The 20,540-nt window shown below is 36.3% G+C and overlaps 1 protein-coding gene across 1 annotated transcript in view; it reads right to left on the minus strand.

Annotated features, from left to right (window-relative positions):
- LOC134934622 (dynein axonemal heavy chain 3-like) overlaps nucleotides 1-20,540 on the minus strand; it is a 1,803,147-nt gene that overhangs the window by 1,514,115 nt on the left and 268,492 nt on the right. Inside the window, exon 7 of the mRNA XM_063930015.1 lies at nucleotides 6,223-6,361. Coding sequence (XP_063786085.1) covers nucleotides 6,223-6,361 — 139 coding nt within the window. The remainder of the gene's footprint in view (nucleotides 1-6,222; nucleotides 6,362-20,540) is intronic.

Below are 20,540 nucleotides of genomic sequence, written 5' to 3' on the forward strand. Positions count from 1 at the left end.
GTGAGCCACCAGGTCCAGTGCAACTAGCCACCAGGTCCCTATGCTAGCAGTGTCCCACAGGACCTAGCGTGCCCAGAGGAGATGTTTGGCACAACTTCAGCAATGATCTATGAGAACAGAACTATATGTTCAGCAGAAAAAGAAGAAAAAAGAATATATAGAAATATAAATGAATATATAAATATGCAGAAGATCCCTAGTATGGCAACCCATAGTCTGAAAGTTGATTCTGGTTACAGCAAAGAGAAAACATTGAAGAAGGTGATGGTGTGGTATTGTGGTAATAAAAAAAGAACTGTAAACCAACTATAAACCAATACATAACATTCAGTTAATCTGTTAAAATCATTTAGGGAAAGCAGGTGCAAAGAAAGCAATGTACGGCACGGTGACTATTGGGATGTTGTCAATTAATGCAAACACCTGATCCATGACTACATCATCTTCCAGCACAGTTAGTAGAAATTAGAATTCCTAAATATTACCTAGTAAATTTCTAACAGGCAGATAAGTAATGAAAAAAGAAATGATCTTGTATTTGGCCAACGTGTCAACCTTTCTTAATCTACCAGTACCTCAAAGAAAATGCTGGTCTAGAGGGGGCATATCTCATTTTGGAAAGAGGTTTAAAATGTCCAAATCTTTCATCTAGTAGGTAATTCCCATTTGTAGAATGCGGCATGTTCATGAACAACTTCTATAATATATTCTTATATATTATAATATATTCCTAATATATTCTATATTAGGAAATTCACATCTATATTATATAATTTAGCTTAGTTCTGTACAGAGAGATGTGTAATTGAAGTATCCAAGTAGTAAATATGCTGAGCAGACAATGCAAGCAGCATGCCAATTTTTTTCATACATTAAAAATGGGTATGAGACACAGCATTTAGTTTGGTAGCTGTACACAGATAGATTGGCCTGAAATATTTGTGAGCTGTAATAGATGTCTGAGCATAAAAGCACATTATGGAACTGGAACATGAGCTCCTTGGTAATTTATCTTTGGCATCCCATAAATCTTACATCTATCAGTCCAAATTTCTAGATTTGCTACTTTAGCTAGTAGTCAGGAAACACCTGCATCTAATGTCATGTCTACCACCTGCTAGTTCATTTTTAGGAATTCTGAACTCCACATCTTTACTTCCAGGTGGTGTGTATGGGGTTCTAACACGGGGTCATTTTATTTAAACTCTCTGAGAATTTACAGTACTTAAAGATCTTTTGGATGGTGATAACACAGAACAAGAGAAAAGATAATATTTTATATCATGTTACTGTAGTAGTTCAGGTGAGTCTCCATTCACTTAAGTCTTAAGACAGCATTAGCATATGAATTAAATTATACAAAGAGTGGCATGTTTATCATTTTGGATAATTCTGACATCAATCAAGCCAAAGACTCCTAATAGTTCATTTCCCTTCTTTCTCTCTTACTTATAGTTTATTTCAGGGAGCTTAATTAAAATACATTAGTATCAGTGAGTTTACAGTTTCTTTAAAGCCAAGACAAAAGCCAACTACAGGGTGAGCTCAAGTAATCATTAAACTATTTGATCTACTACTCTCTTCTGCATGTAAACCATACCCCCATCAAGTGTTATAAAGCTGTTTTCAAGTGTTTTTTTTTTACCAAACAGCAGTATAAATATTTCTTCTATTCTGGGTATATTTAATTAATAGGCTTTTATAGTGGGTTTACATGATCTTTAAAAAGGAGCTAATATGTAATGACAAATGGAATCTAAAATAATTACATTTGTGATATATATTTAAAGTTTAAATACTCCAAATGGTATCTGGAAGATAATAGATGGCATATAACTATTATTAAAAGCAAACAAAAAACAATAATATTCTACATCTGGGCACCAGCTGTTCTCTTTTCATTGAAATTTTCTTTGGCGCACAACCCCTACAATCTGTTCATTAATATGATATCAGTAATCAATTCATTGTAATCAAACAATTTTACTTTAAAAAAACTGTCATTCATATGTATAGATTAATATATATTTCATTAATTGGTAATTATATTAAAAAAAACAATCCTGTAAAGTTCAACTGAAAGGGATAATCCTATGTTTATTGTGTAAAGAAAGGCATGAAACAAACACTGTATATCGGTCTTATATCTGCCCTTATTATGTTCTAGGCCAGAGGTTCTCAAACTCGGTCCTCGGGGGCACACACAGTGCATGTTTTGCAGGTAACCCAGCAGGTGCACAGGTGTATTAATTACTCACTGACACATTTTAAAAGGTCCACAGGTGGAGCTAATTATTTCACTTGCGATTCTGTGAGGAGACCTGCAAAACATGCACTGTGTGTGCCCCCGAGGACCGAGTTTGAGAACCTCTGTTCTAGGCCCTCAAAACACTGTTGGAAAATATTTTAGGTCTTCAACCTGCGGCCCTCCAGCTGATGTGGAACTACACATCCCAACATGCCCTGCCTCAGTTTTAGCATACCTTAATAGCAAAACTGTAGCAGCACATGCTGGGATGTGTAGTTTCACAGCAGCTGGAGGGCCACAGGTTGAAGACCCATGCTGTAGACCATATGCAGTTATCTGATATTAAGGGTTTATCTGTTTTTCCAGTTACATATTGGAAGCTTTCAATTATGTGAATTTTAAGGAAGAGAGTTGTTACAGATTACCTTTTTATTCTTCTATTACATTTTTATATTGGTATGGACATGGTTTTGCATATTTAATACAATTCATTTGCAAGATTTGAACTTTCTTCAATTGTACAAATGTAAAACCTTGGGGTTAATTCAATTGATTGCGAAGTGAATAGAGCTGGGAAGGTGGTGCTGACACTATTTAATTTAGCTCGTTGCTCTAGCGGACTAGTGGATTTGTGATCGCAACCCTCTGGGGGTCTGAGCATAAATTCAACAAAATTAGTGCCTCAATGCTGTTTTGTGCCCTTATGCAGCAGTGCAGTTATGTCAGAGTGCTTGTTGTTGCACATAAACACCCTGTTTAAGGCACGAGTATGGGCATTCTCGGACAAAGCAGTTTGGTGAATTGAATAGCGCTGGGACCTCCTTCCCAGTGCTATTAACTTTGCAATCAATTGAATTGTTCCCATTGAGTCCTTTACGCACAACTGATAGACTGGACTAAGGACTTTAAACTCATTTTTAAGTTACCTTTATCAGGTTCTGCTGTTAACTGAAATTCTAAATATTAATTGTTGGGCAGTAAATAATCCTGCTCTACTGCCAAGACAGCAGTTTCTGAACTTGTCACCACAGTCACTAGCAACCAGTATCAATCAATCAATCAATCAACATGATGCTTGTACATGGGTGAGACCTACAATCAACAATATAATAATTGGTGAATTGTACCTAAGGGCGGGAGAGCTACTGTACAGTCACCCCAGTAAAAATCTTCTACTAATAGTGAGCCTCCAGTAATTGCAGTGGCATCTTGCTGGATGCACTATCTGAAAATCACATGCAAGTATTTACAATGGTTTCAATCATAACTATATTACACTTAATTTTGATCTCAGTTTTTATTAACCTTTTGCGCAATGAACATTCCAGCATCTGAACAGCTATAGGTAACCATGTCATTGCATCTGATTGTGAAAGTAGCCATTATCACTATTAGCTCACATTTACAGTACACTAGCCCCATGCATGATGCCAGAAAACCATGTGAAATCAGACAGATCTCTGTGTACTCTCAACTCTTAATAACCCTCAATGTTTATTACATACAGTATAGTAGACACAACATGCTTTCAGAACATCCAGTTGCCACCCAGTTTTTACAAAATGGGGATGCAGCTGATATGTGTATGAATTTAAGTCCTACATAGTTGAGTATGCATGGCTCAGACACATTGATAGTGCAATCAATCACAAGCCCACCCAATAAACTGACTTAAGTTCAACTTTGAAGCAGGCTCTACATTTTATTAACCTATCCCCTTAATTAAATCACATAATATTAGAAATTGTATATTATTCTTTATCAACACTCATTTTTATATTAAACAGTACAAAGATGCTCAGTACTGTCATCACAAAATAAGAGTTCTTCATTTTATTTCTATGATGCACAATTGTATTTTTTATTTTGCTGATTTTAAAATCAAATTATTATTTTAATCCCTATAAAATTATAAAAATTAAGTTTAAAATATATTGTAACCACTCAAAACATCTTTTTTACTTATTGTAAATTTTGTATTTATCTCTGAACTAAAATATTTATTTCCAAGGAGGGGGGCTTTTGTAAATAAATATTTTAGTTCAGAAATACTATTTTAAAGTTTTTACATTTCAACCATGCATAAAAACAAGCATAATAATGATGGATGCAACATATTGCTGAACATATGGAACTTGAATATTGGGATGTTCTAGACAACTGCCTACTCTCCCAACAAAAACAACATGCCCTGTTCATTTATTGGCACAACCTATTCCCAGATAGCTATGTAATTTAAGACATGATACTCCTACCGTTTGCGCTCCAAATGTCTCTTCACTTGGGTAGTCCTCACGTTGGTAGTAAGTACATGAAACAGAAAATATAAAACAAAATATAGTGTAATACTGTGGATTAATAAAAGTTCTTCTCCCTTGTGTAGTGGAGAAAAAATAGGTGATGAAGAGAAAGTCCCAATAACGGTCAAACGTCCACCTTCTTATAGGGTCACCCAGAATGATGTGTGGATAATTTGACAAGAGGTTCTTACACGTATGCTTACTTGCAAAAGAGCAGTAGAAAACACATAAAGGTTTCTTTAAAGGAGGAGTCACTTGTTTTTTCTTTAAGCCATATGGTGTGGATGGATGCCACTCATAGGAACCAAGGTGGGAAACAGAGATGGATTTCAGCTGACAAGGTTACATCCGGATATAACAAGGTCATATGTTCCCCTGAATGAGTACAATAGTGAAAAGATAACACTGTGTCGACGCGTTTCGACGCACTGCGGCGTCTTTTTAAAGATAAAACAGTGTATTTCACACTGGTGTGTAGCATCTCATATCTGGTCAGCTGTATAGATACAGCTGACCAGATATGAGATGCTACACACCAGTGTGAAATACACTGTTTTATCTTGAAAAAGACGCCGCAGTGCGTCGACACCTTGTTATATCCGGATGTAACCTTGTCAGCTGAAATCCATCTCTGTTTCCCACCTTGGTTCCTATGAGTGGCATCCATCCACACCATATGGCTTAAAGAAAAAACAAGTGACTCCTCCTTTAAAGAAACCTTTATGTGTTTTCTACTGCACTTTTGCAAGTAAGCATACGTGTAAGAACCCCTTGTCAAATTATCCACACATCATTCTGGGTGACCCTATAAGAAGGTGGACGTTTGACCGTTATTGGGACTTTCTCTTCATCACCTATTTTTTCTCCACTTCACAAGGGAGAAGAACTTTTATTAATCCACAGTATTACACTATATTTTGTTTTATATTTTCTGTTTCATGTACTTACTACCAACGTGAGGACTACCCAAGTGAAGAGACATTTGGAGCGCAAACAGTGAGATTGTACCTTTTCTTTTTTTCCATTGTCCATATAGGTTGGTGACCTATCAGGTACTATCTGTTTTGCTGCACCTGTGCAGCGCCACTAAGGAGAATTCTTTTTTGTTGCCATGATACTCCTACCGTCCAACTAAGCTTTGATACAAAAATCAGGACAGTTATGAGGTATGATGCAATCTTACGCTTCTATACTAAATTTGCATAAATCTCCTACTCATGCCTTTCAAGATTACTTTGTCTTTAAAAGGTCATTCTAATTTAATATTAAATTGTAAAGTAAGATTTCAGGCCACATGATTAACAAGATACTAAAACTGAAAGCAATTGTTTAAAGGGAATTTTTGAAATACAATTTACATAATTCCAGAATTTTTAGAATGTTCTGGTTAGGTTAGAAACTTTATATGTAAAACTTAATTTTTGTTTGAAAATCTCTGAGTGTTCTACTAAATCATTGAACTCTCTTGAATACAAGGACATTCTGTTTTCACTGCTGAAACATTTCTTTGTTGCATTTGTATTTTCAGAACAGATCATCTGTTTTGCAGAATGGCTTATTTTATGTCTAGAGGGTAGTATGCACAAGAATAATTTCTCCACTGTACTTGTCAAATATTCATGTATTAATAGCAATGAGAACGGCTTGCAAATTGTGACACAAATCCATACATACCTTTGTTAAACCCTGAAGGGATTTGCTCCTCACCTTGCAAAGTTCTGCCGGTATGTATGAATAGATTCCCTGAAGCCATTTTACACTAAGTGGAGACACCATACAAGGGTCGATGGAATCTTCAATAAGCCTGTAATATCTACAGAATGAAAATGCAGTGTGAGAACAATTTCAAAAGCTTTGCTGGTATCTCAGCAGATATTATGAATAGACTACATTTCTCTTTTTGTCCCCAAAATATACACCCAAGTAAAACAATAAAGTTTTATATATATATATATATACATATATATATATATATATATATATATATATATATTATAGGTTCTCCTATCTGTTTGCCTAACCTTGTGCTAGGATATGTCAAAAATTAGCCTATAATAACAGCTATTCTGAATAATATCATTAAGCCTGTAATACAGACTGACTTACTATTCCCTTGATTAATGTTCTTCACAGTAAGCGATGCCTCAATTTGAGCCATTTTAAATTAAGCTAATTAGTTCCTCACCCTGCTGTCAATTAGGTTCAATTTTGCAATATCAACAATTTTAAACTTATACCAAATTTGCATAATAAAATTATTAAAATCCTTTTAGAGGACATATGCTAATCAAAACACTATGAAACAAAAAAAAACAAAGAATAATGTTTGCAGCACAATACAGCAGTTTTATGAGTTCAATCTATCCACACACACTTTTTTTGCAGTTATCTACACATTACTTTTTAAATAAATATAACACACTGAATATTGTGCAAAACAAAGTCTATACCATTACAACAGCCTTATATAACAGGAACTTATAAGTTCACTAACACTGCGTAAGTGGGTGCCCTCCAAGCCAAGCTGCTGTTCAGCAGAACATCCATTACACAGAGATCCACAGTGGCACTACAAAGTAAAACACTGTAGTCATTGTTATTGTGCAATGTTTCAACAACCTGAAGCACTTTTTATCAAGCATGATTGCTTGATAAAAGTACTTCAGGGCGCTGAAACATTGCAAAATAGCAGTGAGTACTGTGTTTTACTTTGTAGTGCCACTGTGGATCTCTGTGCATATATATATATATATATATATATACATACACACACACATATATATATACATATACACATATATATATATATATATATATATATATATACACATAAAATGTCTGAGAAGGAATATGCATGTGTTTGAATGAACAAAAACCATATTTTTACAACTTTTGAATGTGCTATATGGTGAAGTGAAGCAATCCATAAACATATTCGGTAACAGAAGTTTCTGAATGCAAATCACCTTAATGTACAAATTTGTGTTATTTGAATGGGTTAAACTATCTTGAGGCAGCATGTAAAGCCTGCATAGTGAAAATGTTCTTGAGATTTAGCTCTATCACTACTGTATGAAGAAGAAGAAGAAGGGAGGGAAGAAGGTAGATTATTATAAAACCAGGGGTGTGAATCACAACGTTCAACAAAATTCTTATTCATGAATTTCCATGATCATCCATCTAAAAATAAAACTGAAGCTCAACTTTGCTATTGCCAGCCATATTGCACAGCCCAATTACAAGCCACATTGCGCATATCTTAATGTGTCGAATGTTATATGAAGGTTTCCATTAATGTGTCCTGGATTTTGCCTTACTATATTTCACTTTAACTGACGGCACATGAGTTACTATGGTTCAGTAACTTGCAAAAAAGGCAGGTTCTGAGCAAACATATAGAATGAATGTACATGCGAGTAGTGGTATGTGGGAAGACTAAGCAACAAATGCATAGGTTTATTATTTTTCCAATAAGAATCACTTGAAGTTTCTACACATTAGTACAAATAATAATAATAATAATAATAATAATAATAATAATAATAATAAAAATATAGAATTATGACAACTCAGATTTTGGGATTGTAAAAAGTTGTGTCCATACTGACAACCCATTTTGTTGTATATGATGATTCTGCATATTCAGTTATTCAAAAAATTTTGAGTCAGTGAGTTGTGGTAATCAGGTACAGTAATCTAGACAGAGTAAGAGGCAGGTGTTCTGTTGTTTTATTTAGTTGTCAGAGAAAAGTTTCAAAAGAAGGCATAGAAGACCGTAAACTAGAAGAGCGGGTGAGATGTGTTTCTGTAGTGTAAGAAGCACCTTGTGCATACTGCTCCAAACAAAGTTATCTGTTGCTAATGAGCTATAGATACAGGACAAGAGTGAAAGCCACAAGTTTAAGAAAAAATTCTTTTAATAAAATCTCACATTTGCCATCCTGAGTAATCATTACTACCAGTCATGGAAGCCTTAAGTGAAGGTGCTGCTAATAAGGATAGATAACTTAAAATATACAAAAACGGACTCCAGAAGCCTAGGTTGAGAAAGTATTAAAAGACTAAAATACCATCACCATCTCCCATAGCATAGGTGATAGTGTAAATGAATACATATGCAACTATAAAAATGCCCTAAAAATGTGGGGGAATATACAGAAGATGAAAGATCATGTGCCAGCACTGCATTGTATTACGCTGGAAACTATATCAAACTAAAGTGAATATAAGTCGGCATAGGAAGGATTGCAAAGTAACACCTTATAAATGTTAGTCAGCCTATATGGTATTAGAGAAACAATAAATTACTCCAATTGAGTTTTGCTGCTCATTGGCTTCTCAGATTTCTATAAATCACACTTGGTGATCGACCAGATGACAAATACTTGTTAGAAGATGTCAAAAATCAACCTTGTGAATGAGTCCTAGCAAAACACAATGCAAGTAAGAGCACTGTGCAAAGAGTAGAAAAATAAAAATAAACAGTGTTAAGAACAATACTGTAGCTAGCAAAATTAAATACATTAACCAGGTCACTTGAAAGGTTAACTTTTGATAGCTATAGTAAGTCAACTGCAAAAGCAAAGTAATCAACAGAAGTTTAAACATGATGTAGAAGAAGATGACAACAATTAGGTTATTGAGGCTTGGACAGTCAGTTAGAGAAAGAGATACCATTTATACAGTATGGGCACAGAAGGAATATGAGAAGGTTACTGTAACAGTCTAGCCTGTCATACACTTGTCATAAAAGTGACAATAAAGAATTTATTATATTTACCAAAGGAAATATATTGTAGAATGAGAAATTACTTGAGAATAGTACCAGATGGCAATCTAGTAGCACATACAAATCTATCAAAGTGTACGACTGCACACATTTTCCTTCAAACAACTGAATTTTCAAATTTGTGAAAACACATTAAAGAACGTTTTTAACTAGCTTTGGGAGATAGGAATAAGATCTGTTTTTCTTTAATATTTATAGCATATGTGTCAATGTGTACACCACCATTCCTAGCTGTGTGTGAATCTAACAATACTCCTTAAGTGTGGCTTAAGTATATTTGTGATAAAACTGAAATTTGCCCATGACACATTTTTATTGTTTAGATTTTATTCCCACTGTAAAACCTTTTGTAGAAGATTCTGTGTTTATCTCCATATTTTCAAAATGCAGTTCTGTGTGTCAGGGCTGCATGCAGAGATATCACAGCAGTGGGCAATGACTGTAGCAGAAAATGACAACATACAGTACTATACATACTGTATGCTTTTGGATGCATGTTTGCTACATAGTACATACAGTAGTTAACATGCATCCAAAAGCCGCTATCTGCATATTTTCTGTGACATAATCAACAAACTGCCTGCAGCCTACTTGCATCAGCTAATGAATGAATCACAAACTTAACTGCAGGGAGGGTAACTCAATACAAAATTTGATGGGAGGGAGGTCAAGCAAGATAGGCCACAGTTTGCATCAGTACTGTATCTGTTCAAGTACAGAGCATTATTCTACAGGATACTGTACTAGACATACATTAATCTAACAGGAATTATTCTTTAACTAGTCAGTAAGGAAACTTCTGTAAAGAACATATTTAAAACAAAACATGTCTTGTACATTATATTGATTTCCGTTAAATGAGCCAAAGCATGAACATAGCTAATGTGTATAGCAGGTTTAACATCAATCTATAGTGAGAAGAATAAAACAGCAATGATTGGTACAGTCCAGCTATCATGGCTATTTAACAAGTCTCTGGGGAGCTTTATGGATTCTGCTCCTCTATAGAATTTGTAAGAAGGCAATTTATATTCAATGAATAAAATACATTGCTGTGTGATATTATGCATTATCAGCAAAACAGCTTCAAAAGGAGTCTGATAGATGCTGAACATATAAATACATTTTTTTCAGGGGATATTTTTAGAACTACAGTGCTCTCACTATCACAGATAATGATTGCTTATTTTATTGAATAAAGATACACCAGTTTCACTAGGCTTCTTTTGACAAACATAAATTTTTCAGCTGTGCATATTGCAGAGGAAACCAGTGGCCAGGAGCAATTATGGAGGATCAAGTGCAAACTTTAGATATTAGTAGAATTCAGAGATTATTATTATTATTACATTTTATTTATAAGGTGCCACAAGTGTTTCGCAGCGCCACACAAGAACAGTACAGGAAGACAAAACTTAGCATTACAGTAAATAAATAACAAAAATAGAGTACATGTAACAAAGAGCACCACAATTCTCAAAACATAATACAGCTAAGATGTAAGTAGCGAGGGAGTAATCATCATACTACTTGGGGCTGGTGGCCATAGATAGAGATGAGCCTTTACCAGCAGGAGAAAAAGTTGGTAAAGATGGTCGCTGAGTAGGAGAGAGCTGTGAGTGAAATGCGTCAAGAAGAGGTCTTTGACAACAAGAAGAAAGAGGGCCCTGCTCTGAAGAGTTAACAATCTAGTGAGAAGGGGTGAAAGACAGATGACATGAGGTGCAAGCAAGCGGGAGGTAGCCTGATGGCAGTATGTACGCAAAGCAGAGATGTTCAAGGCATGAGGCAGGGGGATGGAGTTGCAGCCTCAGGACTAGGTTATACATCGGAAAGGGTACGCTTTGATGAATAGGTGGGTTTTTAGTGCCCATTTGAAGCTTTGCAAGGTCGGGGAGAGTCTACTGGAGTGGAGGAGCACGTTCCACTGAAGGTGTGCAGCATTAGGTAGCCCTCTGTACACCTATACTTATTTGTGTATGCCAATGAACACCAATGTCAAATTGCTTACCAGAGCACTTCTGCAATCTTCTGTGACAGAAGAGTAGGCTGTTGATAGGGAGCTAGCATGACCTAAAGATGAGCTTAGTATCTCTCAAAGCCCCCTACACACTGGAGACTGCTACATTGGGGCAGCAACCATACTGTCACTTGGCCTTGCACCCTGGGCAGAGACCTGGTTATACAACCAGAAGTACCAACAACTGACAAAATATTCAAAGTTAGAGAAATATATTATTATAGGGATGAATTATTTGATCAGTTATAAACACACCACTACCAATACACAGTTATGTGTATGTCATAATAACAACTTTATATCTCATTGATTTTCATTCTTAGAGCTCTTAAATTCTTCTGGGTATCACTTTGATAGTAGGATACAGGATAACTCTCACATAATTAATCCCTGGCCAATGTAGAATCATATTGCCTCTTGAAATGTACAGTAAGCTTTTTTCCCAAATAACTAACATTTTCTTCTGGTAGTTGAACCAAAGGTAAGGTACATGTTCTAATGGTGAGATATGTTTGAATTATTTCATTTGTTTATATAATGCGGTTCTAATGTACTATAATCAAAAGTATTAATTGGCTTCTATTAAAGCATGTCTTCACAACAGGACAAGGAGATGTAAAATGAATTTGAGCCTCTGAAAAACAGACATTTTTTTTCCTTTATATTTGCTTCTTTCTGAGTCAAACACTGTTAGGCTATTATGGTAATGGACATATTGCACTGTGCGTTCAGAGAGAAAATAGCCTGCAGTGCACCCACTATAGAACATTTCATTGACTACCATTACTTGTTGCAAAATAAATTTAGGACTGATCATTTTTAATAAAATGTTCCAATACACATTTAATAAAGGACTTGCAATTATTATTTTAATAATACACAATTTAAAAAGAACCTTTTTACTTACTACTGCCTATGTACATTTTATATATAAATATATGTATGAGAGAAGTTATTTAAATAATAAAATATTAATAATTTAGATGTCTCTATTAGCTGTATAACTAAGTAGTCAGTATTAGCATTTCTGATTTAGTATCTATGTAAATTCTTTCCAAACCATAAAGAGCAGTGTAGTAAAAGTGTGAAATTGGCATAAATGCAGTATGTTGAAACTCATCTACAGTAGTAAGAATTTAGCTTACATAATGGATGTAAGGTTAGACTAATGAGAAGTAAATGACTATTTGATCATATGGTGTTATAGCACCTTTATTCAATTTACACCATTCCATTGAAATCTAATTTAAATAATACATTAAATAACACATTTGACTTTTGAACAAGAAAGAGAAAATCAAGCGTACAATAATATTTTCTGAGTCACACAAATCCAATTATAGTTAAAGAATCCTGAGATCATACACAAACTTTCCTGCACTTATGATTAGATATTAGATTGACACTGGGCTTTATTTATAAAATGGGGGCACTTACCAGAGGGTTGGTGGTGAAAAGTTAAAGTGCCATTTTAATTGTCCCCTATAACCCCCCAGGAAGATGCCACTTTGGAAATAAGCCCGTTTTCTTTTATTGTGAAAATAATTAACATTCAGCTAACCCAGGATCCACTTGTGTTGCAGATACAACTTGTGAATTCTCTTAGCAAACCCACCGTTAGGCTTATCTACCATATTTGCATTCAGCCAAATTACAAATAGCTAAGAACTGAAAGAAACCATTTTCCTCCGCTCACCCATTTTTTCTGATATTGGCATTTCAGGAAATAAGACTTACACAAATGTACTGGAAATACAATCCATGCCTTGGATTGTGTAGATTTAAACCACTTTTGGATTCTAGGGTGGCTAATTTACATGGTTAAGTTATAGAAGTTGTATATGTTGATTAAACAAAATATAATAGCATTTAAAAATTCCTTGCTACAGTAGGTTATGCTTGTTTGTTATATATATTATAATGACTAATTTCCCTGAGCCAAAAGTTAAAATAAGCCAATAATTATACTTGATGAATATATTCAGCATGTATTCTAGATAGTGTATAACTGGCAATCATCATCTAAAGTTATAAAACGTTTCAGTTTTTGATACACACTGGTCCATTGACATTGTGTGCTGTGTTGCTTATACTGTAAGCACAATAATAAGTTTGTGTTACCATTTTTGGTTAAACTATAAAAGTAGACAGGGTACTAGAGTAGTAAGTTAGGGAAACTTTTGTGTTTCTGGCACTGTTGGGCATTTTACTGAAAATAATACTGATACATGAGACTATCCCTGTTTTTGATACTACTAATAGCTAAAAATATGTTACTGTCCAAACTACCACTACTGTTATTACTACTACCTCTACTACTAATGTTCGGTGTATTACTGGTCACATGTTTGATCATGTGTTGTTAGCTACACTACTAGTACTATGCATCCGATTCAGACCTGATCGCTAGGATGCATTTTCTCACAGCCTGCGATCAGATCTAAACTGCGCATGCATATGCACTGCAATGCGTAAGTGCGATGGACCATAGCAATGAGGATCACTGGTCAGCGATGGGATGGTGCAAAAATTCTGAACGCTCCGGCAATCACAAGGATATTGACAGGAAGAGGGCATTTATGGGTGGCAACTGACCATTTTCAAGAAGCGTCTGGAAAAACGCAGGTTTGTCCAAGTGTTGGAAGGGTGTCTGACTTCAAATCCAGTCCCGGACAGGCTGAAGTGACCACAGCAACTGAGTAAGTCCTGGACTGTGCATAGACTGCACAAAATAAGTTTGTGCAGCTCTGCTACACATGCGATCGCACACTTACACAGCTAAAATACACTCCCCCTGTAGGCGGTGACTATACGATCACAGGGCTGAAAAAATCGCTGCCCAGCGATCAGATCTGAATTACCCCCTATGTTAGACATGTTACTAACCATACTACTAGTAATGTTGGGCATGTTATTGGTTATATTATCACTAATTCTTGGTGTATTACTAGTCAAACTATCACTACTTCTGCATAGAATACTGACCATATTGCTGTGGATGTTTGTGATTATTTTACTTGATGTTAGTCCCTTTTTTGATTGATATGATACCACTACTGGGATTAGTAGTAGAATTATTATTTTTACAGGAAGTGGTATCTTTAAAGTATGCTGACAGTAGTTATAGCCACCCAATAATTTGGAATTTAAAAAGAGAGTAATAATGGATGGATGTGTTATATTAATAGGGGCTGAGTCATATGCAGTGTTGATGCTGTACACAGTTGGCGTATGTTTTGAGCCTGGACATGCATCCCAGTTGCACAGTGTATGCATCCTGATTGTTAGCACTCAGAGACACAGAACAGATTTGGACTCACGATCTGTTGAACTCATTGGGTAGTCCTGGGAGGTAACAGGCAGATGGCTAAGCAGATGTGGGTCATGTTGCTGTAAGTGGCTGCATCCAAAGATGCACAGCCACTCACACAGGAGGCCATGATTAAACTGAGAAACTGTACCTGCCATATGGCTGGTGCAAGATTCGGCGGTGTGATTAATAGTGCATCTAAAGATGCACAGAGACAGAAATGCACCATCACAAGATGCTGCAAGTGGCCATCTCAGCATTACAAAAAATCGGGCACAGCATTAGCATAAGTTACAGATATAGCTATGGCAAAAAACAAGTTACATCTGCGTATACAACTCAGAATAAGCCGTATAGTTTGTCAGATACTGCAGCCTCTTGGGAATCTAACAACAGACAAACAGTGGTAGCTGCTCAATCATTCTGGAGATAATTATACCAGGTGCTAAAAAAGGGTAGGAGTCACAACAAACAGCAAACAGAGAGGGAGGTGCTTCCCCCAGTGTCCCCCCAGCACACTGACTATTACCTGTACCAATACTTGAACCTATCTGGTAATAGAATTTTTAGAGATATGTGTAAGCGTTGAAAAGACATGGATAAGTTGCTGAGCTGTGTCAAGGCTTTTCTGATGTCAGCAGTCCTAACACTACATAATAGCATTGCCCACATAGGGCCATGTGATTTGTTTACAGTAAGGCCTCATGATAAAGGCTCATACCACTGGAGAAATTATACTAATAAAGTAGGATTCAGGGAAATTCAGGACTGTTGTTATATTCAGCAGAGGGTGGGTGGGTGCTTTTTCACAGGGCCATGTGATTTGTCTACAGGGAGATACCAGGGTGGGAAAGCACCTCCCTCTCTTTCTGCTGTTTGTTGTGACCCGTCCCCTTTTTATCACCTGGTATAATTATCTCCAGAATGATTGAGCAGCTACCACTGTTTGTCTGCATGTGTGTGAAGGCATTGAATGGGAGTAGAACTTGGAAGGCATGCTGGTCCTTGTAATGTTAATGGGAGATCTTAGGGGTGGCTCTCAGGAAATCTAGTCCTCAGTCTGGATGCGGTTTTGTATGAGCCTTTATCATGAGGCCTTACAGTAGACAAATCACATGGCCTTATGTGGGCACTGCTATTATGTAGCGTTAGGACTGCTGACATCAGAGAAGCATTGATGCGGCTCAGCAGCTTATTCATGTCTTTGCAAACACATGTAACAAATATCTCTTAAATACTATTACCAGATAGGTTCAGATATTGTTGCAGGTAATAGTTGGTGTGCTGAGGGAATACAAGGGGAGAAAAAGCATGCCCCCTCTCTGTCTGCTGAATCTAACAACAGTCCTGAATTTCCCTGAATCCTACTTTATCAGTATAATTTCTGCAGTGGTATATCTATAATGACTGCAAAGTGTAAAGTGCAAAATGGCTCCTGGGTCCAGGGGGGCCACACTGCACACCTTGCATCCATGTTCTTTAATGCATTTCTAGAGTCCTACAGTGGCAGTGCTGCACATATTACTAGGAAAATGGCATAGGAGACATTTATTTTGTCAGTTTGTAAATGTGCAATAGGGTACTCACTATGAAAATGCCCCGTATGGCATTTTCCTGGAGACCTGCACATGTGCAGTAGACTCTAGCACAGCACCAGAGACTACTCTTTGAGCTGCTGGCTAGAAAGGAGGGGGCATGGATGAACACTGCACATGGTGGCACCCTCCTCTCTTAATACGACCATACATATCAGACTGAGTCATGTTTGTTGACTACAGTCTTGTCCTGTGACCTTTTATAATGACCTCTGTTTGATAAGGGTTAATTCACAGCCAACTGTGTGTTATATAAACCAGTCTACTAAGCCCACCTTTAGATACTATAACAAATATTTTTTTCTTAAAGATATTTTATTTTTTCCTTTACTTTTTGACCACTTGAACACCAGCACCTCCGGGAAACTATAATATCTCTGTGTACAGATAATGTAAGTAGTATAAAAGCTGAGTAATTGAAAATGACAAGGAAGCTCACGGGATCTTATACATTTCATTTAAGTATACTATAGATCTCACACAAATGTCTGAATTTTGAAATACAGGATCTCATGAGTATCATAACTGATCACAAACCATATCTTAAATGGCAGATTTCATAATGAGTGTCATCTCAAATGGAATCAGATCATTGAACTGTGCACTGAAGCATTCTAAACTAAAGTTCTATCATTAATAACTTTCACAGCATACCATATTTATCACTATCTATGAACAAAGACTTTGGCGAATTAACACATCTCAATTCATAATTTATAGTTTTTTCTTTTGTCTGTCCAAAAGCCCATATGCTAGTAAAAAATCAGATGGAAATAACTTCTAAACTTTAGAACTAATTTTTCACTCAAGTGGAATGAATAAAACATATGCTGCACTTTAAACATTTTACATAATTTTGCTACAGATGTGCTTGCTTGATGATTAGTGTAAAGATCATTCTGTGCTTTAGAAGCAGTTTGAATATGTAATATGTAATAAAAGTGTTGTTTACAGAGCACTTTACCCACAATGACAACTGTTGTAAGAGGAGTAGAATTTTTATTTTGGTATGAAGTGTAAAATGTTTTTTTTTTTTTTTTACTAGCACACACATTATTAATAAGAATTATAATTTTTAACATGTTTTGTAAAAGCACTTTTTAGACATGAATGAATTAGTGGTGAATTAAAAGCAGACATGTACCAGGCTTCCTGATTGCTAAGTCCCAGTTTGCTGCCTCACGTACAGTATATATATATATATATATATATATATAAATGCAAAAGCCCTCACTCACTGACTGACTAACTGACTCATCACTAATTCTCTTACGTTAGGAAGCTGAAATTTAAGATACTGTAGGTACTCTTCAGGTGGGAAATATGAAAACTGAGTAATTAGAATTTTAATAAACCCCCCTAAGTGGATGAAAAGTGGGTTGACATAATGATGTCATCACCAATGTGTGGCTTGCGTTGCATGAACGATAATGCCCAAAAAGACAATCATATCAAAATTTAGATTGCACCTCCAATGTGTAGAATTTCATTAACTACAAAAATGGTTCTGTCACTTTTTACCATATCTCTCACTCACTGACTGTCTGATTACTAATTCTCTTACAGCCCAATACGTTAGGAAGATTAAATTGAATTTAGGTCTTCTTCAGGTGGGAAATAGGAAAACTACATACTGTAATTAGAATTTTAATAAATATCCCCATAGGGGATGAACAGAGGGTTGACATAATGACATCATTACCAATGTGTGGCTTTCATTGCTTGAACGATAATGCCCAAACAGACAATCGGAACTAATTTGGAATCCACCTCCAGTGGGTTACTGTGTCTTCTACAAATGCTCCTTGGGTAATGCCAAGAACAATGGATTAATATTGACTTACATTAAGATGTCTCAAATTTATATCTCTATAGATTTACCAAATTTCTAACACTCATTTATATTTACAACCGTGAAAATCAGAAACTCCCGTGTAAAGAACGGGTAGAACAGCTAATAACAGCTTATAATGTGAGGGATGTAGTTGTGTGACCGGTGGTCTCCTGACAGTATTGATGCCAGGATCCCACCCACTAACAATCCCAATAGTTGGCATGCCAACTAACAGGGACTATTCCCACACTGAGCCCGCAGCATGGTGAGCACAGTGAGCCCACAAGGGGCTTTGTTGCACTCGTCCCTCCTGCCGGGCATCTCAAAGCTTGGATCCCAGTGTTGGTATGGTGACCGGTGGTCTCCTGACCGCCAGTCACACAGACTCAACCAATAAAGTAATGCAGTCTTCAAATATTTTTGTTTACATACAAATAATTGAGGTGATTCAGATGTGGTTGGAAACATCACTGCTGCTGCTTACTTGGAAGAAGCAGTGATGCTAACATGCTAACATATGTAGATAAGTTGCCACATCTTGCATTCTTGTGTGAACCTATGCTGTGTTCGAGGATGCAGCATTGGATCACGTGCGACACCATCGATTGTCTGAGTAACCCATGAGGCTAGGCAGACGGCTGCTGCATCTTTATCGCTGAGGCCAGGAACTCTCCATTGGAAGATGAGACCCTGGTTTTGGCACTCCCACAAATGGGAAAATGGGAAATGAAGGCAATTGCTGCCCCCTCCCTGTAAACAAATGACTGATGTCTGCATGCTCAGGATGGGTCCTGTGCATGAGCAATGTACTGAGCATTGATACATTGCATATTTTGTGTCACTCCATTGGGGCATGAATCAGACCCAATATTAATCCATATTGCAAATGCATGTATGATTTATTATACAATTGAAGATCAATGACTTTCTACCATTAAAGCATTTCTTTAGTCTGCCCATACTAAGGTTTAATCACTTAATTAGCTTAATTTAGCTCCATCATTTCATTGGCATGCCTACTCAGTTTGTCATTTTAATGCCAATGTAAGGTAACTAAAAAAACTTCAGTGAACCATGTAAATTAATGGAGAAGACTTATCTGCTGAACTCCCCTTAACTTTCAACCTTTTCATTTCCACATTATACAAAAGTAACTAAGTGACCATCTACACAATTCTAAATATTAAAGTAAAGTTTTAAGTGCTATTGTGATCAAGTACAGTAAAAGACAATCACTGTTAAAAATAGGATATTTTTGAACTAGATAGAGTAACATTAATTGAACTTATCTAAAAACTCTGCAGAAACTTCCAGCTTTTTAAAGACACATTTATTATACAATTCATTTCATTCTGTGTGTGTAAGCCAACCCAGCAATAATTGGATGAAGTCTAAAACCATCTCAATGGAACCATTTCTACTGAATATTGCTTTATAAAGTGGATATACAGTATATTAGTAATATTGCTTTCCATTAGCATGTTATACTGTATATAAATAACTATTGATGTTTGGTGTACAAACATGAATTGTTCTCCCCAAAATAAAATAAAAAAAACAGCTCAGTAATAAACAAGAGTTTAATTTGTTTATGACACATATATCCCCATTTTGTGAAATAAATAGGCCATTGTGGTGCTACATAAAAAACACAAATCTGAAAAAAAAACATTTGCACTAATACTTACAGTACAATCATCTTTTTATGTTCACATAAACTGGGGACACTAACTGCACATTTGCAGTATATGATAAGAACATTGGTGGTCATTCCGAGTTGTTCGCTCGCAAGCTGCTTTTAGCAGCTTTGCACACGCTAAGCCGCCGCCTACTGGGAGTGAATCTTAGCATAGTAAAATTGCGAATGAAAGATTGGCAGAATTGCGAATAGACACTTCTTAGCAGTTTCTGAGTAGCTCCAGACTTACTCGGCAACTGCGATCAGTTCAGTCAGTTTCGTTCCTGGTTTGACGTCACAAACACACCCAGCATTCTCCCAGACACTCCCCCGTTTCTTCAGACAATCCCGCGTTTTTCCCAGAAACTGCAGCGTTTTTTCACACACACCCATAAAACGGCCAGTTTCCGCCCAGAAACACCCACTTCCTGTCAGTCACATTACGATCACCAGAACGAAGAAAAAAACCTCGTAATGCCGTGAGTAAAATACCTAACTGCATAGCAAATTTACTTTGCGCAGTCGCAGTGTGAACATTGTGCCTGCGCAATTAGCGGAAAATCGCTGCGATGCGAAGACAATTACCGAGCGAACAACTCGGAATGAGGGCCATTATTCAAGCCCTTAGCTACTGCTAATAATAATGGTAATCCAATAGTCAGCATTAGCACACTTAATGAGGAGCTGTCCAGTGCTGAAACACTAAATTAGCTAGGTCTGATTGGTATTCAATGTGCTGTTGTGAGTTCATACATGCTGGGAGGTT

Source organism: Pseudophryne corroboree, chromosome 6 (genome assembly GCF_028390025.1).
Source record: "Pseudophryne corroboree isolate aPseCor3 chromosome 6, aPseCor3.hap2, whole genome shotgun sequence".
NCBI classification, from domain to species: Eukaryota; Metazoa; Chordata; class Amphibia; order Anura; family Myobatrachidae; genus Pseudophryne; species Pseudophryne corroboree.